This window comes from Terrapene carolina, unplaced genomic scaffold, assembly GCF_002925995.2.
Source record: "Terrapene carolina triunguis isolate 2854851 unplaced genomic scaffold, T_m_triunguis-2.0 Scaffold89, whole genome shotgun sequence".
NCBI classification, from domain to species: domain Eukaryota; kingdom Metazoa; phylum Chordata; order Testudines; family Emydidae; genus Terrapene; species Terrapene triunguis.
In genome coordinates this window covers 31,492,540-31,516,682 of record NW_020664440.1, presented here as the reverse complement: position 1 = coordinate 31,516,682, position 24,143 = coordinate 31,492,540, and the positions used below count along the sequence as shown (strand labels likewise).

At 57.1% G+C, this 24,143-nt stretch overlaps 1 protein-coding gene across 2 annotated transcripts; it reads left to right on the top strand.

Annotated features, from left to right (window-relative positions):
• The first annotated feature begins 410 nt into the window (after positions 1–410).
• On the top strand, positions 411–22,443 carry MAP4K2 (mitogen-activated protein kinase kinase kinase kinase 2). 2 transcript variants are annotated; one of them, XM_024198810.3, is made up of 32 exons: positions 411–554; positions 5,249–5,306; positions 5,761–5,851; positions 6,082–6,146; positions 6,761–6,816; positions 7,266–7,313; positions 7,843–7,885; positions 8,303–8,375; positions 8,858–8,989; positions 9,244–9,306; positions 9,567–9,648; positions 10,025–10,132; positions 10,747–10,825; positions 11,282–11,340; positions 12,022–12,062; positions 12,426–12,464; positions 12,930–12,960; positions 13,046–13,205; positions 13,828–13,940; positions 14,250–14,291; positions 14,495–14,579; positions 14,966–15,045; positions 15,412–15,472; positions 17,528–17,651; positions 18,678–18,736; positions 18,871–18,974; positions 19,227–19,404; positions 19,717–19,785; positions 19,872–19,958; positions 20,183–20,253; positions 20,502–20,557; positions 21,664–22,443. In XM_024198810.3, the coding sequence occupies exons 1-32, from the start codon at positions 459–461 to the stop codon at positions 21,851–21,853; spliced, it is 2,643 nt and encodes an 880-aa protein (XP_024054578.1). In that variant the 5' UTR covers positions 411–458; the 3' UTR covers positions 21,854–22,443. The 2 variants fall into 2 exon arrangements, with proteins under 2 accessions (XP_024054578.1, XP_024054577.1); XM_024198809.3 differs by having other exon boundaries at positions 21,596–21,772.
• Positions 22,444–24,143: the final 1,700 nt, after the last annotated feature.

Genomic DNA, 24,143 nt, shown 5'->3' with positions numbered 1-24,143 from the left:
CTCCCAGAGCTGGGCTAGAACCCAGGAGTCCTGACTCCCCTCCCAGAGCTGGGATAGAACCCAGGAGTCCTGACTCCCGGCCCCTCTCCCCCCACTAGGCCCCTCTCCCCAAGCTGGCCGAAAGCCATGGGGGGTGGCCGGGCTCTTTGCAGGCTCCTATTTTTGGGGGGAGGAGTCTCCAGCAGGAGCAGCGTGTGTGACCCCTGTGCCCGTGCCCGTGCCCTTGCCCTGGCTGCTCTCCCCACCAGCAAGGCTGATTTTCTCTCCCCTCCCTCTTTAGGGGATGTGACTCCCCCGTCCCATCAGCAGGGCCTGTCCCCTCCCCTGTTTGGGGGTGTGACCCCCTTCGTTCTCCCCGCCCCCAGGGGGGCAGGGCTGGCTCCGCTTCCCTCCCCGCTGGTTCCCCGGCCGGCCGGGCCGCGCTGCGCCGCGCCGTACCCTGCGGCTCCCCGGGGACCATGAGCCTCTTGCGGGACGTCTCCCTGCTGGACCCCCGGCTCCGCTACGAGCTGATCCAGCGCATCGGGGCGGGCACCTACGGCGATGTCTACAAGGTGAGGGGGCGTCGGGCTCACGGGCCGAAAGGGGGGTGCGGGGGGGGTGCACGGGCCGGAGAGGAGGGGCTTGGGGCCAGGGGCGTCTCCAGGCATCAGCGCAGCAAGCGCCTGACTGCCGTGCTTGGGGCGGCAAAAAACATAGAGCCGTCCCTGCTTAGGGTGGAGGTGCACGGCCGTGTGTAGAGGGGACCCTAGGGCATGGGGAGCTGCGGTAGGGGTACGGTGGGGAGCCGAGGGGGAATTTGGGGTGCATATGGGGGGCATGGCAGGGAGCCAAGGGCTGAGGGGAATTGGGGGTGGGGGCAGGGGTCATGGCAGAGAACAGAGGGGGGCGTGGGGAGCTGGAGCAGTGGTCCCATGGAGCAAAAGAGCAGGTATGTGGGGTTGGAGAGATGAGGTGGGGTGCATGGTGGCCCAGGAAGATAAGAGGGGACACTGGGGCCCGTGAAGCTGGGGTGGGAGTTGCAGGGAGCTAGGGGATTTCCTGGCCTTTGGGAGGTATGTGAGTCAAAGGGTCTTGGGGACACTGGAGGGTGGGGGCTGCAGGGCAGGAGGGTGGATCTTGTGGCCTGGGGATGGGGAGTAGCCTGGGGGTTTAGGAGCTGGGATACAGTGGGGTGTATGAATGGGGGAAATGAGGGCCCAGGTGGGGGTGCTCAGGGGTGGGCCTGGCCAGCCCAGGAATCAAGGGGAGACTAGGGTGGATGAAGGATCTTGGAGTATTCGTGGGGCTCCTAGGGAATTGGGGTCAGAGGATCCCTGGGAGATTCAGGGGGAGCTAGGGGATATATGGGGGCAAGGGAGCTGGGGGTGCATGGGGGGGGAGGGGTGGGGGGGGGTTGGGCTAAGGGGGGGGGGGGGGGCACAGGGAAATCTAGGGGCTGGGGGCGCCTGGCAGGATTTTTGTCCTGGGCGGTAGAGCAGGACAGCAGTGGCTGCCAAGACCAGTTTAATGCATGGGGGGCATGACCCAGATGCCTGCGGTGGGGTTCCTGTGGAGTGCCCTGGGTGGGGGCTGTCTTTGGGGCAAGGGGTGGGGGATTGTCCTGGGGGTGGATGGGGGAAGTGCACAGGGCATTCTGAGGAAGGGGCTGATGTTCAGGTCTGAGGGGCTCATGGTGTATGTGGGGGGAGGATACAGGCATGGGGGGGTGGTGAGGCATTGTGCATGGGCAGAAACGTGTGGGGGAGCCCCTTGAGGGGTCTCTGGGGCACTGTCAGAAACTCAAACCACTGCAACTGGCACTTCATTGCCAGACTAGGAAGGTGTGAGGGGATGGAAGGGGAGCTGCTAAGACAGGGAAGGCCCCCCTCAAGAGGGGTCCAGTGCATGGGGTGACCTGTCCTGGGTTTGAGCAGAGGGCCCGGGAGCCAGGACTCCTGGGTTCTACCCCAGACTCTGGGAGGGGCGTGGTTCTATTCCTGCTGGTGGTGCAGATTTAGCCCTGCCTACACTTGGGGAATAGCTCCACAACACTGAGCATTGCGAAGCGTGAGCTGGCATTTGCATCAGCTAATTAGGGTTCATTCCCGAGGCTTCCTTTGCTCCCAGCACCCAAGGTACCATGGCTGTGGCTGGCCGGATCTGAACCAATTTCAGGCCATTTGGGGGGATCTAATGCTTGCCCTTCCCAGACACTAGGGCGGCCAGAACCCCCATGCTGCCAGCTGTTTCTGTGCCACCATTGTGCCGACTCAAAGGTGTTGTGCAGCCGGGGTTGTGTGGGGGTAGACAGGCTCTGTGCCCCTTGCCTGCTGGGCCACTGATAACACCCGTCCTCCTCCCAGAGCTGGGCCCGCAAGGTTAGCTCCAGGGCTGAGATCTGCCAGGGTCAAGAGTGAATGAGCGGGGCCAAGAGGCAACCATTCCATGCTCAGACTCGTAAATTGTTTTTCTTTGATGGAGGAAATGGGGACACAGAGTCCCTGGAATGGGAGCGGGGGAGAATGTGGAACCTGGTACTGGGGGGGAGGAGAGGCACTGAGCCCCTGACATGCGGGAGGCACCGGGTACCTGGCATGTGGGCACAGAGCCCCTGGCGTGAGGAAGGGGAAGCTGCAGGGAATCCCTGCGATGGAGGGGCTGGGAGGGTGGCCCCAGGGAGCAGTGTGGGGCTGGAGGGAGGCAAGGAGCTGGGGTGGGCAATGCGCTGGGCCTACAGTCGCTGTGAAGCCTGCGCCCCCTTGTGCTCTCTGGTTTGAGAACCAAGGGCCCAACATCTTGCCCAGCCTCCTACACAGCCTGGGCGCAGACTCCCCCCTGCGATGCCTGCCCCAGCACAGGTCGGCGAGCCAGGCGGGAGCAGAGCTTTGAGAGAGAGATGCCCAGGCTGAGCCAAGCGCTGGTGAGTTCATTGCACGCGGCTGGGAGCCAGGACTCCTGGGTTCTATCCCCAGCTCTGGGAGGGGGTTGGGGTCTGGCAGTTTAGACCAATGGTTCTCAACCCAGGGTACGTGTACCCCTGGGTACGCTGAGGTCTTCCAGGGAGTACATCAACTCATCTAGATATTTGCCTAGTTTTACAACAGGCTACATAAAAAGCACTAGCGAAGTCAGTACAAACTAAAAAATTCATACAGACAATGAATTGTTTATACTGCTCTATACACTATCCACTGAAATGTAAGTTCAAAATTTATATTCCAATGGGTTTATTTTATAATTATATGGTAAAAATGTGAAAGTCAGCAGTTTCTCAGTAACTGTGCTGTGACACTTTTGTATTTTAGGTCTTATTTTATAAGCAAGTAGTTTTTTGGTGAAGTGAAACTTGGGGTACACAAGACAAATCAGACTCTTGAAAGGGGTACAGCAGGCTAGAAAGGTTAAGTGCCACTGGGTTAGATGGGGTGGGAGCCAGGACTCCTGGGTTCTATTCCTGACTTTACCACTTGGGCATGTAAATTCCTCTCTTGGTGTCTAATTAAATTGTGAGCTCTTTGTGGCAGGAACTGGTGCTTACTGTCTGTGCAGTGTCTGGCCTGATCTCAGTCAGGGGGGCTGTGCAGGGCATAGACAGGTAGATCTTAGGGGTGTATTATGGCCTACGGGTCCCTGAGATTAGGGGTGGGGGGGTTCCTGGGAGTCAGGATACCTGGGTTCTCTTCCTGGTCCTGGGAGCCTGTGGGGTCTAGTGGTTTAGCGGTGGGGGTGGGACGGGGGCTGGGCGACAGAACTCCTGGGTTCTATCCCAGCTCTGGAAGCAGAGTTGGGTCTAGTGGTTAGAGCGTTTCCCTCTTCAATGCTCTTTATAAAGCTGAAATCATTAATTCCTCTCTCCCTCCCCCACATGCCTCGGGCAGGTGCAGGGCTCAGAGCGATAGAACAAGCCAGAGACATGGGGAGGGTGAAAAGGAAATTGCTTAACGTCAGGAGATGGCGTCTGTGCAGTGGCGTGGCTTAACTTGTGTCTGTGGGCTGGGGTGGGCACCTGGCCCTGTCATGCCTGTGTCCTGGGGAGGGGGCATCAGAGCCCCCTGCCCCCACCCCAGCCCTGGGCTGCTGGCATAGGGAGTTCACATCCTGTCTGTCTGTCTGGGCATCAGCACAAGGGCGCTTTGCAACATGCCCCACCTGCCGCAGGGCTGGGTGTTGGAGAGCTCAGCTGGGATGGGGAGGTATCTGTCTCTCCCCATCCGCCCACCATCTGCAGCTAGGCCCCAGGATGGGGTAGAGTTGGAGGCAGGAAGCGCTGGGTGGGGCGGTGGGGGGGATCGGCACCGGAAACCCGGAACAAGGCTGTTTTGGTGTTAAAAACCACTAGTGTGAACAGGGGAGAGACGCTGAGATTGGGAGGAGGGGGAGAATGTGGCGAGGGGGAGGACAACAGAGGCTCCAGATCGGGGAGAGAGGTGGGTAGGGAGAGGTACCCTCTCCTCAGGGGGGAAGGTGGGGTACTGGGCTGGGAGAGACGGGCCCTCAGGTTGGTTGGAGGAGAGGTGGGGCCTGGGGGGGATCCCAAATTCTGGGGTTCAGGGAGGGGTGCAAAGTGGATCTTGGGCTCAGAAATGGGGTTTGGGGGAGCTCCTTGGGGGGTGTATCTAGACCAGGGGTCGGCAATCTTTCAGAAGTGGTGTGCCGAGTCTTCATTTATTCACTCTAATTTAAGGTTTCGCGTGCCAGTAATTTTAACACTTTTAGAAGGTCTCTTTCTATAAGTCTATAATATATAAGTAAACTATTGTTGTATGTAAAGTAAATAAGGTTTTTAAAATGTTTAAGAAGCGTCATTTAAAATTAAATTAAAATGCAGAGCCCCCTGGACCGGTGGCCAGGACCCAGGCAGTGTGTGTGCCACTGAAAATCAGCTCGCGTGCCGCCTTCGGCACGCGTGCCATAGGTTGCCTACCCCGATCTAGACCCAGGACCATTTGGGGAGTGGGGAATCCTTCTGCACTAGGAGGCTGGGGGCAGCTCTGGGCCCTGAGAACTGAGCCTTCCAGGCAGCAGGGTGTGTTGGGGGAGGCGGGGCTGGGCTGGTAATGGTGGGATACCAGCCTGGCCTGGGGAGTGGGGGGGTGATGGCTGCATCTGGGAGACAACCCTCCCGCTGCAGCCCAGAGGAGGGTGGGGGCACTGATCTGGGAAGAGCTGGATCCCGAGCCCCTTCCCCGACCCCCTCCCCCCCCATAGGCGCATAGACTGCTAATGCTGAGGCCCCTGTGAGTGATGGCCCCTTCCCTGTTCCTAGGCCCGGGACACCCAGACAGCAGAGCTGGCTGCCATAAAGATCGTCAAACTGGACCCAGGTAAAAATCCAAACCTTCCCCCCCCCCCCCCCCGCCCCCGAATCACTGCTCCAGTGGTCCCCACATCACCCTCAGGACTCACCCAGAATCACTGGCCTAGTGTCTCTCTAAGTGACCCATAAATTGCTCCAGTCTACCCCCAAATTGGCCCTGAGACTCACAGTGGTGCACCCCCAAATTGCCCCCAGTATCACCCCCCCAGTGCTCCGCCCACCCCCTTTGCAGTGCTTACCTTTGGTCCATAAGGAACAATCTGTGACCCCCCGTTAGCCTGTTTAGCCCCTGGTACTGCCTGGGCCCCCTGTGGCAGGGGGTTCTGTGGGTGAATGGGGAGCACTGCAGCCAGCTTGCAGGGGTTAGCTCTTGTGGAGCTGGCTATGTCCCTGACACAGCTCTGTTGGGATGATGCCCCCAGCCCCCTCCCTGACATACCCCCAACTCCTCTCATTCCCAGGGGATGACATCAGCTCCATCCAGCAGGAGATCACGACGCTCAGGGACTGCGGGCACCCCAACGTGGTGGCGTATTTCGGCAGCTACCTCAGGTGAGACACGCCAGGGGCACTGTGCTTCAGGGAGCTGGGTGGGGGCGCTCTCCCTTCACAGTCAGTGCAGCTCTAGGAACAGATCACCTCAGATAACTCCATTCAACATCCCCCCCCAGATTTTACATGAGTTTCCTTCACTTCCTGTGCAAAACTTGGTATCAACAGCTCCACCCCAGAGACGGCTGCATCTCAGCACTGTGCTGACATCTCCTCCCTTGCTCCCTCAGGAATGACCGTCTCTGGATCTGCATGGAGTTCTGTGGAGGAGGATCCCTGCAGGAAATCTACCACAGTGAGTCCCTGCCCTGGTGTAACTAGAAGCAGGGAGGGAGGGTGGCAGCTGGGAGTCAGGATTCCTGGGTTCTTTTCCCCACTCCTCTTCCAGGGACGGAAACCAGGACTCCTGACTCCCAGCCCCACTGCTCTAACCCACAAGGCCCCACTCTGCTCCCATAGCTGGAGTCCTGGTTCCCATGTGCTCTGACATTGGGAGACAGAATGTTCTCTCATCAGGATGTTGTAAGAAGAGGCATTTGTTTCACTTTCTGGTCGATTTCCCTTCCTGTTTGCAAAATGCCTCTGGTTCCTGGTCATGTGGGGGTTGGGGTGGATAGGAGGAAGTGAGGGGCAGGGGGGTAGATAGGAAATGGGGGGCAGGCAGGGGGGTGGATGGGAGGAAGTGGGGGGCAGTGTTACAACATGGGGAAGGTGATGAGGCAGAAGCTAGATGTATTGGATTGTGTGTGGGGGATATTTGGGGGGCTGTGGGAGTGGGGTAATTGGGGTGTTTGTAGCTGGGCATTGGAAGAGATTATGGGGGGTGTATTTGGGGAGTGGTTGGATTGTGGCAGGAGAATAATGACCCCCCCAGGTGTGTATCTGTCCACGTCTTTATGTCTCTTCCAGCCACAGGCCCCCTCTCTGAGAAGCAGATTGCCTATGTGTGCAGAGAAACACTGCTGGTGAGTAAACAGAGAGCCGAGGGTCAGATTGGAGACTTCGAAGCCTCTGTTGGGCACCTCACATTTGGGGGCACATGAGATTGGGGATGAGTGCCTGTCCCCAGCTCTGGGAGGGGAGTGGGGTTTGAGGATGGTGCGGAGGTGGGCTGGGAGCCTGGACACCTGGGTTCTCTGCCTGGGGCTGTGTCTGACGGGGCCTGGGCCAGGCAGGAAGTCCTTGTTTCCCGTTGATTGCCCTGCAGTTTCCTCTGTCCCTGGCGGCAGGAAGAGCTGTGTGAGTTGCAGCACAGGCACTAGTCTCGTCACCATAGAGGGGGGAGGGGGGGCACAGGTGGCTGATGCCCTGAGTGGACCAGCATCCTCCCCAGGGCCTGGGAGGTCAGTCTGGGGTGTGTGTGGCAACATGTGTGGACGGGGGGACACTCAGAAGGTTATTCCTCCCCCTCCAGGGCCTGAGCCACCTACATGCCAAAGGCAAGATGCACCGGGATATAAAGGTGAGGCCCATCCAGCCCTAGATCCTGCCTTACCCCCCCAGATCAGACCCAGGGGCCCATCCAGCCCTGGATCCCCCGTTACCCCCCCCCCCCAGATCAGACCCATGGGCCCATCTAGCCCCAGATCCTGCCTTACCCCCCTGGATCAGACCCATGGGCCCATCAAGACCCAGATCCCTCTCTTACCCCCCTGGATCAGACCCATGAGCCTATGCTGGGGATCACCTTTGCTTATTAATCCCCTTTTCCCAAGTTAACACCAATAAGACCCAGGCAGCTGACTCTGTTTGCCACCCACACTTGGCCCTTCACTGTGGTAACATCCTGTAGCATGTTGTTCCTAGTGTGAACAAGGGTAGTGGGAGAATCCCATTGGGCTTGGGGAGGGGAAGGATCAGAGAGTGACGTTCCCCTCCCTCCTTCACCAGCCCCTTGGGTTCATCTCCAGAGCAGGCTGCTTTAGCAGGGGAGGTCACTCCATTGGAGCAGTGGTTCTTCCTGCACTGACACTTTCCCTTTTTTGGTGCAGGGAGCCAATATCCTACTCACCCTCTTTGGAGATGTGAAACTGGGTGAGTTACTTGCTCTTCCTCCTTCCCCATAGAAAACCTGGATCCCTGTGGGGGGGGGGGGGGCCCCGGGGGGGGGGCCCCCGGGGGGGGGGGGGGGCCGGGACGGGGGGGCACTGGCAGAGTTGGGGGTCAGGGAGGGAGTCCAGGGCTAGGATAGCGAGTGACTGTGGGTTAGGATTGAGGGACTCCAATGGGGGGTGGGGAGAGCCCAGGGCTGGGATAGCAGGAAACTGTGGGTCAGAATTGAGGGGCCCCAGTGGAGCTGTGTGTGCCCACCTGTCTTCCATCCATGGTGGTGACTAATGACCCATCGTGACAGGTACTGTACAGACCCACAATATGCATATGGGGTCCCTTCCCCATAGTGCCCTCTTACAAGGGTTCCTGTTGTTCTCCCCCCCCCCCCCCGTCTTGCAGCGGATTTCGGAGTCTCAGCTGAACTCACAGCATCAGTGGCGAAGCGGAAGTCCTTCATTGGGACCCCCTACTGGTACCTCACACCCCCACCCTCGCCCCCGCTACCCGCCAGGGGAACATGGTGGGGGTAGTAGAGTGAACTGGCCACCCCAGCCTATCTCACCATTGGGACACCCCATCTGGGGCTGTCTTGGAGCCTGGGGGCGGGTGTCTGGTGGGAGGGGGTTTGGTGGGGCAGAGGAAGGCAGCATCTTGGTGTTTGGAGTGGGGGGATGGAGGAGGGTGTGGAGCCTGGTGGGTGTGGGGGTGCTTTGGGGTGCCCAGCAGGTGGGAAATTTGGCTGTAAAGCCGGGAATGGCTTGTGATGGGGAGGCTGGTGAGCTGAGCCTGATGCCTGGATCCCAGGGGTGGCTTGGCAGGTGTGTGTGTATGGGGGGGATGTCATGGGTATAGCTGGATGCCTGGGTCCCCTTGAGGGCTGGGAAGCTGGATGCCAGAGTCCCATTCGTATGGCCCGGTGTTGTCTGATTGGTCTGCGGCCCCTCCCTCATCTAGGATGGCCCCTGAGGTGGCCGCAGTGGAGAAGAAGGGCGGCTATAACCAGCTGTGTGACATCTGGGCCATCGGCATCACGGCCATTGAGCTGGCTGAGCTGCAGCCCCCGCTCTTCGACCTTCACCCCATGAGGTAAGAGGCCAAAGAGCGGAGCGCCCCCTTGGCATGGGCCCAGCTGGTCTCTCCCCGCCCCACAGTGAGGAGGTGACGCGAGTGCAATGAGGGGGAGGAGAATCGGGTCAAGCTGCTGGAGGCAGAGTCGGATGCAAGGGAAGATCTGGGATCGAGCCCCCCTCCCAGCTCTGTCTGTCTCCCTCGCAACCTCAACGTGCTGGTTCTGTCTGTCTGGTTCCCCTGCCCCCTGATCGATCTCTCTCTCTCTGCAGGGCCCTGATGCTCATGTCCAAGAGCAGCTTCCAACCCCCTAAACTGAAAGACAAAGCTCATTGGTGAGTGTTGCTGCTGGCCTCTCCCAGCAGCAGCCGCTGCAGGGAGCAGGGCAGGAGCTGGCTGTTGGGGAGCTCCCAGCTACTCCAGCCCCAGCCTCTCCCAGCAGGGGGTGCTGTAGGAAGTGGGGCAGGAATGCTGGGGTTGGAGGGTGAGGATTCTATTTTAAAAGTGATGGAGAATTTGGGGGGCTTGGTAGGGCTGGGGGGTCTCCTGAGGGACCAAGGGGGATTTAATGATTCCCCCTTTGCCCCCCCCCCAGGTCCCCAGAATTCCACCACTTCCTCAAACTGGCCCTGACCAAGAACCCCAAAAAGCGACCCACAGCGGAAAAGCTGTTACAGGTGAACCAGCTGAAGGGAGTAGTGGCTGAGCAGGGGGGTAATTGGAGTGAGGAGTGTGGGAGCCATTGGGGGTGGTGTGGGAGAAGCTGGGGGGACTGTACTGGAGTGGGGGGCAGGGTGTGTGTCAAGGAAATGCGGGTTCAGTGTGGCAGGTGGGGGCAGTGCAGGGTGTATGCGTGGGGGTGGGGGAGATGGCGGCAGTGGGGCTGTGAAGTGTCGGGGGAGAGAGATCGGGGCGTGAGAGAGCTGGGGGCAGTGTGTGGTCTGGGGAGGGTTTGGGGGTGGGGAAATGGGGCATGCTGCTTTGGACAGTGGGGGGTTGTCTGGGGGGAACATTTGTCTCCCAGTTTCAGCACCATGACCCTTGTCCCCCCAGCACCTGTTCACCAGCCAGCCTCTTGCCCGCACCCTGGCCATCGAGCTACTCGACAAGGTCAACAGCCCTGACCTAGCTGCCCCGTCCCTGGATGACGGAGACTTTGAGGTACCTGCCCTGGGGGAGACTCCAGGCCCGCCCATTATGCCCCTGCCCCCTGCAGCCTCCCTGGGCACTGACCCACCACCCCACAGCCGGCTCAGCTCAGTCGCTAGGCCCGGTTACCATGACAAACAGCCAGTGACGGGGGCAGCCTGGCTCCGATGACTCCCCTGTCCCAGTGCCCAGCTCCCCCACACTGAAGCTGAAGCCTGTTGCCCCAAGATGATGTGTGTGTTGATAGAAATGGCCCTGTCCTGGGGTGGAATTTGACCAGCGACCGGGCAGCCCTGCGCACCCTGCAGCTCCCAGTGATGCTGCCCCGCTCTGGGGATGCATAGGACTGTCTGTGTTCGGTTTCTGGGGGCTGCCGAGCTGGCACTTACCCCGATCAGCCCCCTCCACCATTACAATCCAGCCCCACACCACGAAACCAGCTGGGCCCAGTTCTGTGAACTGGCTGGGAAGAGGGGCCACGGTGAAGTGGGAGAGTTGGGGACTTGAAATGGACTATAAGTAACTGTTCCCCATCTCCCTGCCCCCTCCCCCATCCTGTCTGTATGTGTGCCCCCCAAATCTCCTTGCCCCCTTTCTCCCCCCCCCCTCCCACTGTTTCCTATAAGGTTTACGACATCTTCCCAGACAAAATCCACTCCCGTGGGGCACATGGCCAGGCAGAACGGACGCTCTCTGAAATCCAGTGTAAGTCCCCCTGCTGCCCCTAGACTGGTGTACCCAGATCCAGGCACCCTAGCACAGTCACCACTCCCCTCCCCGTTTATTCAGGGATCCATCGCATGGTGCTGAGATGCAGCTGCCTCTGGGGTGGCGTGCGGGGGCAGTTGAACAGTCACACAGCAAGGCTACACAACAGCTTAGGGAAGAGAAGATGAATCCTGAATCCAACTGGAATGATGGGGGGAAGGATGGGCAAAAAGAATGGAATCTCCCAGAGCTGGGATTTGGCCCGGATGCCTGGGTTCACAGGATCTTCAAAAAGCAGGAGTGGTTAGCAGCAGGGCTGTTTGCCTCACCCCTGAATTACAGCTGATGCCTCCTGCTAGTCCTAGCTGCTCTGGGGGGAAGGGGGGGGAGGGGAAGGGGAATGGAGTGTGTCTCAATCAGCAGATGAGCCAATTTGTATAATTTGATTTTCAGTTAATCAAGTTAAATTCGGGCCCCCACTGAGAAAAGAAACAGAACCATATTGTGGTCTGGTGAGTGGAAACACCATTAATTCTTTGCCTCTCCCAGAAGGGGGTGCTGTAGGGAGCAGGGCAGGAGCTCTGGCCGTGGGGGGAGCTCCCAGCTACTCCAGCCCTGGTTTCTCCCTGCAGGGGGCACTGTGAGGAGCGGGGCAGGAGCTGGCTGTGGGGGGAGCTCCCAACTACTCCAGCCCCAGACTTGCCCAGCAGGGGGCGTTGTGGGGAGCAGGTAACTCCATATGGGTTACAAGCAGTAGCGTAGCTGGGGCGGGAGCGGGGGGCCCCCACTGAGCACAAGTGGTGCCTTGTCAATTTCCTGGCACCTTTGTACTCATCCGGGGGAGCGATTTAAAAAAAAAAAAAAAGCGCCACCCGCTGCGGCGCTTTTATTTTACTCACCCGGCGGCGCTTCGGGTCTTTGGCGGCACTTCAGCAGCAGGACCTTCACTCGCTCCGGGTCTTCGGCGGCATTTCGATGTCGGGACCTTCAGTGCCGCCGAAGATCTGGAGTGAGTGAAGGTCCCACCGCCGAAGATCCGGAGCGAGTGAAGGTCCCGCCGCCGGAGAGCCGAAGCGCCGCCGGGTGAGTAAAAGTGCCGCAGCGGGTGGTGCCTTTTTTTTTTTTTTTTTTATTGCTCCCCCTGTTCCCTCCACCTGGCTACGCCACTGGTTACAAATCTTGTCCTTCCCCAGAGGGAAGAGGAGGAGGATTGGACGTTGCTAGGAGCTGAAGAGTAAGTATCTGTCTGGTGGGGGAGAGAGGAACCAAGGGAGTCTTGGGTTAAAAGTTCGGCCTCCCCTGTCCTGCCTGGAAGTGTCGCATCATGGGGTGGGGGTATGGGGAACTGAGCAGCGCCTCCTACAGGATAATCTGGGAGCAGGGGGGTTGATGGCTCCAAGTGCAGGTAAACAGGCAATTTAGTCAGCTCTAAGGATGGGGGTGGCTGTGAGCACTGGGCTCTAGTGGGTTACAGCAGGGGAGGCTGGGAGCCTGGACTCCTGGGTTCTATCCCACCCCTGGGAGGGGAGTGGGGTCTAGTGGGTTGAGGGGCAGGTAATGTGTGGCCCATATCCCTACCCCCTCTCCTTGTCTTTAGGAGTCTCCTGCAGTCTGTGGAGGAGGCGTTGGAGGAAAGGTAAAGCTGAGACTCAGGGTGGAGTTGGGGCAGGCAAGGTGTGTGTGTGGGGGTCCCTTCACCTCCCACCAAGCTGTAGAGATCAGGTCATTTCAGTGGGGGGGGGGCAGTAATGCAGAGTCCCTGCCCCCACACAATGAGTTTCACAAGCATCCTTGCCACTCCCCCTCACAGAGATGCGCCTGGTGCGTGTGTGGCGGGGGTTGACACGCGGGCTGTTTTGGGGGGCAGGGGCAGCGGTGTGAACTCTGCTGACCCTGCTCTCTGCAGCTGCTTTGTATCTCCCCCTCCTCAATCCCAGGTCTGGAACATGGCAGGGATGAATGTTGGAGACCCCTGATGTCCCCTTGGAGACTCCCCAGAGGAGAGAGTTCCCCCACCCCAGGGCCCCCACTTTTGCTCACATAAGGGGCTGCCCCTCTCCAAGCCCCACCCCTGACCCTTCTCTCTGTCTTTCCCTTACAGGAGTTTGACCATTCGCCCAGCGTCTGGAGGGGTAAGTTCTTCTACACACATCTCCCCAGGCAACTGCCTGCCCTGGCACAAGTCCCCTCCCATTCTATGACTGTCTCTCTGCCCAGGTCCCCTCCCCAGAGAATCAGCCTGTGGACCCCCACTGCATCCCTGAGAACGAGACGGGAACAATCAAGAGAGCATCACTATGGGACCTGATGAATTGGGAGCCGCGGGTCATGGAGTCTGGGGGTGGCTCAGAGACCATGAGGAGACAGACCTCAGCGGGTACCAGGGTTTGACACAAGATAGGGGGGACTGGCTGGCTTAGAGGGGCAGGGAATGGGATACGGGGCCTTTCCCTCTAGGGGGTGCCAGCTCCAATCCAGCTCCAGGGTGAGGGACTGGCTGGCTCTTGGGTTGGGAGTGGGACACAGGGCCTTTCCTCTCTAGGGGGCGTTGGCTGCGTTCAGGCCCCAGGTCCGTAGTGAATAAAGTTGTTCCCACCTGTGAGATGAGTTGGCTGGATCTCAGCCCATTGGTCCCTAGCAGGATGGGGCCTCCCATCACACTGACCTCCTTACTGGCAGAGAGGCCAGGGGGCTGAAGAGGCTACCGGGGACTCTGCTTCCCTCACACCATGACCCTAGATCGGCAGGCAGAGTGATGAGGGACTGGGGGAGGGGGCCAGTGTGTGTGTGACACTTTGTGGAGGTGCCCAGAGGATCCCCTGCCATGACGATTGCAGGGGATAACAGGGCCGTTTAAGCACCACAGTCTAACGCAGGCAAGGAGTAGGGATCTCCAGTGGGGCTGAGAACTGCAATGGAGGGGGCCCCTGGGTGGATGGGGGCTGCCAGGGCAGAGCTGACTCTGATAGGCAGGTGCTGTGTGTGTCCCCCACCTCCAGGCAGCCCAGAGTCAGGTGACGTCCAACCCCCCCTGCACACTGGCTCCCCAGAGCCTGGAGCCTCCCTGCTCTCCACCGAATGGGCCACCATGAAGAGGAGGGAGGAGACAGAGGTAGGTGCGAACCACTGGGGGAGCAGGCCTGGGTAGAAAAGGGGGGGTAAGAGATTATGGGGAGGCCTGGCAGTCATGGTGCATAGGCAACAATGCAGCAGGACTCCTGGGTTCTCTCTCTCGCTCTGGGAGAGGAGTGGGATGCAGTGGTTAGAGCAGGGGGCTGGGAGTTAGGACTCCTGGGTTCCAGCTTGATGTCTGGGTGTTGGCTGGTGCCCCAGTGCTCTTGTTGTCTCTCAGGTGGGGTGGGCAGCTCGGCATACTTCTTTTGGTGGTGTGTGGTGTTGATTGGCTTTCTCTCTCTTTCAGAGATCCAGCTGCCATGGGCTGCCCCCCACCCCCAAGGTCCATGTAAGTGCCATTCCTCAGCATCTCCGTGCAGGGAGCGCTGTAGACAGCAGGGTGGGAGCGCTGCCTGTTGGGGTTGCTCTTGGCTACTCCAGGCCTGGTCTGTCCCAGCAAGGGGCGCTGTAGGGAGCGGGGCGGGAGTGCTGGCAATGGGGGAAGCTCCCGGCTACTCAGGCCCAGCCTCTCCTCTGATCTCTCCTTCACAGATGGGTGCTTGCTTTTCCAAAGTCTTTAATGGTTGCCCTCTAAAGATCAACTCAGCTGTGACGTGGATCCACCCGGAGACACGAGGTAGGGCCCCCGGCTGCCTCCAACACAGCTCTCTGCCCCCCACAATGTCCATATTAACCCCATCTCCCCTCGGCTGCTCCATTTGGGGCTGGGGGGAGGACGCTGATTCTCTTCCTACATTCAATTCACCAATGCACTGGTTCAGTTTCACCCTGTGCCCTCCTGTTTCCCACCACCCTTGCCGCACCCTCCAGCCTTTGTCATAGCTGAGCCAATCTGGGGACTTGATTTCCCCGCCTCCAGCCCCTGGGTACCAGCTCTGAGCTCCCAGCCATTGGGCTGAAGAGGGGCATGTGGGTAGGAGGAGAGCAGGCACACTGCTGGCTTCTAAGTGGGTGCTGGGAATCCGGCCCCCCCAAATCTAACTCTGGCTGGCCTTGTTTCAGATCAGTACCTGCTGGTAGGGGCTGAGGAAGGGATTTACGCACTCAACCTCCATGAACTCCATGAGGACACCATGGAGAAGGTGAGATGCCAGGAGATAGAGGTATAGCTTAATGCTGTGGGAGCTCCTGACCTCTCCCAGAGAGGCGGCACTGTAGGGAGCAGGACAGGAGCACTGGCTCTGGGAGGAGCTCCAGGCTACGCCAGCCCTGATCTCTCCCAGCAGGGGTCGATGTGGGGAGTGAGGCAGGAGCGCTGGCTGTGGGGGGAGCTCCTGGGTACTCCAGCCCTGGTCTCTCCCAGCAAGCCGTGCTGTGGGGAGCAGTTAGTAATTAACTAAACGATGGGCAATATGAGCAGAGATAATGGCAGTGCTGCATGGAGTTTCCTGATTAAGTTGACTGAAGAGCTAACCGGGGGGGTGTCTGTCGTCCCCCCCCCCCCCCAGCTCCTGCCCCACAGGTGCTCCTGGCTGTACTGTATGAACAACGTGCTGCTCTCCTTAGCAGGTGAGTGAGTAAGAGAGGCACCGGATCTGGGCTTCCTCCCAGTCTGGAAACTGTAGATTCCTTTGGCTACAGCTACTGTGAGATGCACAGAATGTCATACAAGTTATCAAGGGGCATCAACCGGGAGGTGGACGGGGGCTGAGGTAATCCAGGCTGGGATGGCAGTGGATCTAATTTACCTCGATTTCAATAAGGCATTTGATATGGTTCCACATGGGGAATTATTAGCTAAATTGGAAAAGATGGGGATCAATATGAAAATTGAAAGGTAGATAAGGAACTGGTTAAAGGGGAGACTACAATGGGTCGTACTGAAAAGTGAACTGTCAGGCTGGAAGGAGGTTACTAGTGGAGTTCTTCAGGGATTGGTTTTGGGACCAATCTTATTTAATCTTTTTATTACTGACCTTGGCACAAAAAGTGGGAATGTGCTAATAAAGTTTGCGGATGACACGAATCTGGGAGGTATTGCCAATGCAGAGACGGACTGGGATATCCTACAGGAAGATCTGGATGACCTTGTAAACTGGAGTAATAGTAATAGGATGAAATTTAATAGTGAAAAGTGCAAGATCATGCATTTAGGGATTAATAACAAGAATTTTGTTATAAACTGGGGATGCACCATTTGGAAGTAACAGAGGAGGAGAAGGACCTCGGGAGTATTGGTTGATCACAGGATGACTATGAGCCGCCAATGTGATACGGCCGTGAAAAAAGCTAATGCGGTCTTGGGATGCATCAGGCGAGGTATTTCCAGTAGAGATAAGGAGGTTAGTACCATTATACAAGGCACTGGTGAGACCTCATCTGGAATCTTGTGTGCAGTTCTGGTCTCCCATGTTTAAGAAGGATGAATTCAAACTGGAACAGGTACAGAGAAGGGCTACTAGGATGATCCAAGGAATGGAAAACCTGTCTTATGAAAGGAGACTCAAAGAGCTTGGCTTGTTTAGCCTAACCAAAAGAAGGCTGAGGGGAGATATGATTGCTCTCTATAAATATATCAGAGGGATAAATACCAGGGAGGGAGAGGAATTATTTAAGCTCAGTACCAATGTGGACACAAGAACAAATGGATATAAACTGGCCATCAGGAAGTTTAGACTTGAAATTAAACTAATGTTTCTAACCATCAGAGGAGTGAAGTTCTGGAATAGCCTTCCAAGGGGAGCAGTGGAGGCAAAAGACATATCTGGCTTCAAAACTAAGCTTGATAAGTTTATGGTAGGAATGTTATGATGGGATAGCCTAATTTTGGCAATTAATTGATCTTTGACTGTTAGCGGTAAAATATGCCCAATGGCCTGTGATGGGACACTAGATAGGGTGGGATCTCAGTTACTACAGAGAATTCTTTCTTGGGTGTCTGGCGGGTGAGTCTTGCCCACATGCTCAGGGTTTAGCTGATCACCATATTTGGGGTCGGGAAGGAATTTTCCTCCAGGGCAGATTGGCAGAGGCCCTGGGGGTTTTTCGCCTTCCTCCGCAGCGTGGGGCACGGGTCATTTGCTGGAGGATTCTCTGCACCTTGAAGTCTTTAAACCACAATTTGAGGACTTAGAATCATAGATTATTAGGGTTGGAAGGGACCTTAGGAGGTCATCTAGTCCAACCCCCTGCTCAAAGCAGGACCAATCCCCAACTAAATCCCCAAATGGCCCCCTCAAGGATTGAACTCACAACCCTGGGTTTAGCAGACCAATAGCTCAGACATAGGTTAGGGGTTTGATACAGGAGTGGGTGAGTGAAATTCTGTGGCCTGCATTGTGCAGGTCAGACTAGAAGATCATAATGGTCCCTTCTGACCTTAAAGTCTATGAGTCTATGAGAACTGCAGGTCAGGATTGAGGGTCACCAGCAGGGCTGGGTGTGGAGCCCAGGCTGGGATGGCCAGTGGCTGTGGGTGGGGTGAGGAGCACTGCCAGGGCTGGGATGGCCAGGGCTATGGGTGGGGGTGAGGGTCACCCTCAGATCTAGGTGCAGTTTCCTGAGGATAGCACATTAGGATCCACCATACCAGTATCCAATGCAGCTCTCTCTCTCTCTCTGCAGGGAAATCCTCCCAGATCTCCTCTCACAACCTCCTGGGCCTCTTTGAGCAGCGGAGGCAGCTGCAGAAGCGGCAGGTCCCCCTCTCCATTGCCACCAACCGGCTGACTGAGCGCATCATCCCCAGGTGCTGTGCTTGGTTCTGCATCTGAAACTCCACCGAGCCGGGAGGGACCGAGGGTCAATCCCCAGATGGGGCTGGGTGTCCTCATAGCCTTGAAATTGGCCACTTCAGGCTGAGGTTCCCTCATGTTCCTTTAGGGCCCAGTATCCCCTTGGATTAGATCAATGGGCCCCTCTTCCCCACTGCCACCCTGAGTCCATCCAGACTAGTATCCTCCATCTCATGCCTGCCATCCTGAACCAGACCAATGGGCCCATCTACCCTGGTCTCCTGTCTTCATTTGCAGCATCTGCTGGATGCCTCATTTTCCAATGCTACCTTGAGTGGGGGAAGCTCTTTCCTGACCTCCCTGGTTGCAGTCAAGCCCTGAAACCTGACCTTCGTGAAGTGTACAATTAGCCTGTGGTACACTCTGCCACTGGCTGGCACTGAGGCGAAGAGCATAGTGAGTTTCCCAGAGGGACAAGTGCTCAGTGGAGAATGAGAACAACCAGATTTAGATTAGCTCATGGTAATGAATTTGGAAGGGAGCTAAATCCTTCTGCTTGAAGGTTTAAGAAGATCCCTGTTAGGGATTAGGATGAAACCCTCGTGAGGGCAGATTATCCCAATCGGCCTGATGTGGGGCTTCCTCTGAAGCCATTGTCAGGGACGGGACAGTGGGCTAGAGGGCTCCTGTCTGATCCAGTCTGGTGGCTCTTGTGTTTCTAAGAGTCCAAAATAACCGTCAGTCTTACCATGATGGGTGCATGGATACATCTCACAATCCTAACAGCAGCCGCGATCTTCTCTCTGAAAACTCCCCCATCCTTCCTTCAACCCTCCTCCAGTTCTTTGTTTCTCCACTATTTTGTAGCGGAGAGTTCTATGGGTTAACTGGGTGACAGTTCTCCCCTCAGGGTAACTGTGGGTGGATTTGCATCATGCCTGGCTGTAGAATCCCCTCTCCACTCAGCCCTTCATCCTGCCCCCTTTTGTCCTCCGGTGGCAGCTCATTCCTTCCTTCTGTTCTGTTCCTCCTCCCTGCAGGAAGTTTGCGCTCTCCTCCAAGATAGCGGATACCAAGGGCTGCCTCAAGTGCCGAGTGGGTGAGTGTGATTCTGACACGCCACCGGGGTGCCTCCTGTGGGCCGGATCGCTGTCTCCCTGGGGACAGGGGAGCCCCTCAGCTGATTGCTCTCCCCCTGGGGGAACCCATTCACCTGCCTTGGTTGCCTTTCAGTTCGGAACCCCTATTCCGGCAACACCTTCTTGTGCGCCGCTCTTCCCTCGAGCCTGGTGCTGCTGCAGTGGTACGAGCCCTTGCAGAAGTTCATGCTGCTGAAGGTAGGTCCGGGGTTTGGGGGGAAAATGGGGTGCTGGAGCCACTGGTGGAGTCTCATTGACTCTGATGTAGGCCTGCATGGAGCTAAAATCTGCAGGGCACTGCTCTGGAGGGACACTTGCAACACTTGCCCTTGCTGCTCTGGTGGGGAAAACTTGCCAGGTCCTTTTCACTGACGGCACTGCCCTAGGGAAGCTCAACGCATGGGAGAACCCATCGCTGCTGAGATCTCAGCCTCCCCTCCCTCACCCCAGCACTTTCCTGTGGCCCTGCCCATGCCCCTGAGCCTGTTTGAGCTGCTTGTGGTGGAAATGGAAGAGTACCCCCAGGTGTGTGTGCGTGTTGTGGACCGAGACCGGCCGGGCCAGGAGCTGGAGTTTAACGTCCTCTCGCTCAGCACGAACTCCAGCCTCAGCACCGAGCCCTCTGCAGGTAAGAGACGCCCAAGCGGAGAATGGGACATGGGGCCTTTCCCCTCTAGGGGGTATCAGCACACATGGGCCCCAGGGTGGCGGGGGGATGAATGGCTGGCTTAGGGGAGGCAGGGAATGGGACTCAGAGCCTTTCCCCTCCAGGGGGTGACAACTTCAATCTGGCCCCAGGGTGGGGAATGGAACTCAGGGCATTTCCCCTTTGGGGGAATTGGTGGGCTCCAAGGGGAGGGAACAGGGTACGAGGCCTTTTTCCACTAGAGGGTGCCAGCTCCCCTAGGGTCTCAATATGTCTCTCCGGCTGTTGTTGCAGATGTGGCCTCCAGTGTGGCCTGCCATGTGACTCAGATGGACAGAGACACAGTCCTCGTTTGCTTTGAGCGTAAGTCCCTCCCCCAGCATGGCCCTCTCATTGGCTCAGCCTTGGCCACAGCTGGTGCTGACTGCCTCACTCTTTCTCCCCTGCAGACTATGTAAGGACAGTGAACCTGCGTGGGGCCCCCAAGAGAGCCCTGGCCCCAGAGCTGACCTTCAACTTCCCCATTGAGACAATTGGTGAGTGGAGGGAGGTCACTTGGGGAGAGAACTGCCGCTGGCCGGCTCATCTCCTGGCCCACACTCCTGCCTGGCCTGGTGACCTCAGGAGCTGTCCAGCCTTCCGTTCCAGCACCCTCCTCCCTGCCCTGGTAGCAGTGTCCTCCATCTGCCAGCTTCCCCAAGGTGGGGGTCATCCATACCACCCGCTGCTCACCCCCTTCTTTCTGTCCCTCCCACCGCAGTGTGCCTTCAAGACAGCGTGCTGGCCTTCTGGAAACATGGCATGCAGGGCCGCAGCCTGGAGGGCAACGAGGTGAGTGCAGGTCGGGGCTTGGGTGGACGTGTCTCCTTATCTTCCCCAAAGAGGGGGATCAGACTCTGCAGGGGGGATTAACTTGGAGATGATGCATGGAGTTGGCATTGCTCCTGGAGACCACATGGTATAGGAACTGTCCCCTTCTCTCCCACCACCCTGGTTTGGGAGGGGGATGGAGATGCACTGACCCAGGAAGGAGCTGGGCTGGGAGAACTGTGTGCTGATCTGACCCTTCTCCTTGACAGGTGACCCAAGAAATCACAGATAAATCCAGGGTGTTCCGGGTGCTGGGAGCCAACAGGTGAGGCCCCAAAGTGAGAATGTGGTCAGGGCAGGTTGCAGCAGGGAGTGCACCACCAAGAGAGAATTCTTGTTCTGCTCTCTCCACTCTCTGATCAAGTGGTGTGGCTGCCTGCTCCGGCTGGCTACCCCTGTCTGGCTGTGCCATTGGTAGGAACTTGTTGCCGGGCTGCAAGGCTGGGATAGTGGGAAAATTATCTGGGGACTGGGAGACCAGGAGCTGTGAACTTCTTTTCCTTCCTCTTGCATGGACTGGGTCACTTCAGTAGCCGGTCACCACCCTGACTCTCTATTGTGTCCATCCTGTGCCCCTGTTCCTGCTGGATGTTACGTGACTGGGTGGATTTGTAGGCCTGTTTTGAGGATGCATGGCGCTGTGTCAGGGTTTGCTGCATTCTGGGGTAGCTGGAGGTTGCGTGGTGAATGTGCCGCATTGGGGGCTGGGTTTGCATGGTTGGGTTAAGGTGGGCATTGCATGGCTGGGATGAAGTTATTCTATTCTATATAGAGTCTTATACTGTGCTTACCACTGCAGTATCACAGCACCTGCCAGTAGCACATTAGGCATAGTGGTGGTGGTTCTCTCATTGTCTTGCCAGGAGTGAAGCATGTGCAGGAAGTGCCACATGCTTGGTTTGGTTGGGGTTTATATAATAAAATGCTGCTATGTTTATATTATAAATGGTGAGGTCAGAGAAATGTGCCCAGCACTTGAACCAAGAGTGGATTTTGCATGGTTGGGTTGGAGAGGCTGGTTTTGCGTGGTGGTCAGGGTTGGGGGGCTGGAGCTGCATGGTGGGTTTGTTTTTGTGTGGTGGGTGGGTTGCATTCATGGCTGTGGGACTGTGATGGGGTCTGGGTTGGGCGGTGGGGTACAATCATGGCTGGGGCTGGCTTTGCTGAGTTGCATTTCTTGCTTGGGTGTGGCACCTCTCCAATCAGGTCTGGGTTACCAATCCTCCCGTTCTGCTCAAAACGTGCTCTGACCATTTGTCTCTCCACATTCATTCATTGCTCTTGCCTCTACCCCTCCTCCCAGAGATATCATCCTGGAGAGCACGCCCACGGAGAATCCCTTGGCTCACAGCAACCTCTACATCCTAACAGGACACGAGAGCAGCTACTGAGCGTGTGGAACTGCCTTTCCAATATCCCGTGTGGAGGGGGAAATCCTGCTGTGATGTTTAAACTGCTGATAGCTGAGAAGCTCAGTGGAGGCGCACAGGTAGCGGGAGCCTCAGGGAACTATTCCCATGAGCGGGGCCTGTCTTCTGCTGCGGGAATCCATGTCAGATGAGTTCTACTCTATAAACTCTACAGTCCACTTGTCCTATTGTCCAAAGTCTTCCTGAGATACCCTTGCTTTCCAGGAGCGCATGGAGAGATTCCCTCCCCCCTTTTAGGGCCAGCATCTCCTGAGACCCTTATGTCTGCAATAATTGACTACAGCCAGTCCAAAGACACCTCCGCAGTCTGTCTTGACTGATACCTGTGCCTGCTGAATGCTTCCCCCCCTCCCCAGTTCTTAACCCTAAGAAGATGTCTTCTGGAGACACAGGGTGTGAAAGTGTCCTCCTCCTCCAGCTTCAACATGAAGACAATCGGTTTTCCAGTGGGTGCGTTGTGTTCCCCATGTAGCACTTAAGGTCCAGAAATCTGGCATACGCCTTCAGCTGCAAAAGGAGTGGGAAAGCAATTCTGTGTCTCGTCATTCAAGGTGTGAGCAACAAGCAATGCCTGAGGTGGGACAAACCTATTGAATTTAATCAGTGGCTGGGATACCTGTTTGACTATTTTGGTAATGGTTGGGCCGATTGCTTGGCTGGATGGGTTCTGATGGGGATGAGTGGGATGGCTAATTGGTCAGCTGGCTGGTGGCTTGGTGGCAGAGAGCTTGAGTGCTTGTTGGTTGGGTGTGGTGATTATTAGGATGGGTTTGGTTGATGGGGCAGGTACAATGGCTAGGTGAGGGACTTGGTTACTGAGCAGGCCAATCGCTTGGTAGAGTGGGTGGCTGATTGGTGTAAGAGAGGTTTGAGTGTGTCTACTATGGAGGGGCTGGGTGCATGGCTGGCATGACTGCTATTTTGAGTGTGAAAAGATGGGTGGATGGATGACTGCTTTGAAATGAAGCAGAGTGCTTCATACTGGCAGGCAGTATGTTGCAATGGCTGGCTGCTGGGATGCCTTGTTCTTTTGCTACCTTGGAAACCAGTGCCAACCCCAAATGCCAATGTGACAGAGACCAGGATCCTGGGGCCAATGGCTCTACTAACTCAGGCAGTGGAAGCTTCCCTTTCCGTTTTGCTAATTTCTCTGTGGTTTTTAACTGAAAGCTGGAATTTATGGATAAAAGAAACCAAACTTGAAAAAATATGCTATTTAAAAAGATAAAGAGACATTGATATTAAACCTGTCTTTCATTTGCTTGGTATTAAGTGGGTGAATCACTCCAAGGGGAGAGCCACTGGGGCCTCTTTGCCTGTTCAGCTCTACTCCTATTCTAGCTTTCCTCCCTAATCGTTAATACTGTCACCCCTCTTGGTAAGGACTGGTCTTCAGTCCTGCCTGAAACCTCCTTCTGGCCTCTGTGAGAATTGGGGTGGGGGGAGCACAGAGCTCTACCCAATATCACTGGGACCTGGGCAGGGATAAGGAAAACAAGAGAACTGATGTTTATTTTGGGGCTGGGACTATGCTCTCCTTGCAAGTGAAAAGCAGCCCCACAGCAGGAAGTGGCTGGAGACAGGAGTTTTGTGGAGAAGGAGAAATAGCTGCTGAGTGGGGAGCCAGAAGGGAGAAGAGTGCACTAGATCAGGCCCTAGCCTACTGCTCAATGACTCCTATGCCCTAACTGCAGCGGGGGGGGGCAAGGACTCCCGTGAGTGCCCCAGTCCTATCACCATGGTACTTACCTTGGCGCCTAACCTGCTCCTCAGAAGGCCCTGCCAGGTGTAGGGGGTGAGATTGAACCTGAGCATGCTCAGTAGTGACTGCGAGGTGTGGCCCCTGCCCCCCTCCTGCTGGGCACATCCCCCCCCCCTTGGTGTGTGCGGGGAGTTAACACACTTCCCTTGGCCTAGCTCCCATGAGCCTCATGGGCTCCTAGCAGGGTGAAGGGGGGGTTGGTTCCCATGAGTCCTTGGGGCTCCCAGCAGCCTGAAAGACGGTGGTTCCCATGAGCCCCTGGGGCTCCTAGCGGGGGGGAGGGGTATCTACCACACTCCCAACACCGACTGGGGCTTAGTCAGCACCCTGCCTCGCGCTTGCCCTGTCATTCACCAATCAGAGAAGGAACGCCCCGTTAATTGATAGGCCCCATAGCCCAACCATGACCGCCCGCGCAGCGTACTGCCCAATGAGAGCGACCCTCCGCATTAACGTCACTACCAACCACCCCCGCACAGTACGGGGTCTTCCAACGACCTTTCCAAAATCTCTAAGGCGCACCGCGCGTGTGGCAAGATCCCCCCCCCGCAACCAATCCCGACGCGGCTCGCCACCCCGAGTGCCCGCCCTCCGTCTCTTCATCCAGTACCAACACGGACACTGAACTAGGCTCCCGCCCACCGTGCCATACAGCTAGT

What these genes read in the sequence shown, in the direction of transcription:
- MAP4K2 (XM_024198810.3), top strand. Translation starts at nt 459, where the DNA reads ATGAGCCTCTTGCGGGACGTCTCCCTGCTGGACCCCCGGCTCCGCTAC. An exon ending in CAGAACCATATTGTGGTCTG is followed by an intron (nt 11,341 to 12,021) that starts GTGAGTGGAAAC and finishes GTCCTTCCCCAG; the next exon opens with AGGGAAGAGGAGGAGGATTG. An exon ending in ACTGAGCGCATCATCCCCAG is followed by an intron (nt 17,652 to 18,677) that starts GTGCTGTGCTTG and finishes TCCTCCCTGCAG; the next exon opens with GAAGTTTGCGCTCTCCTCCA.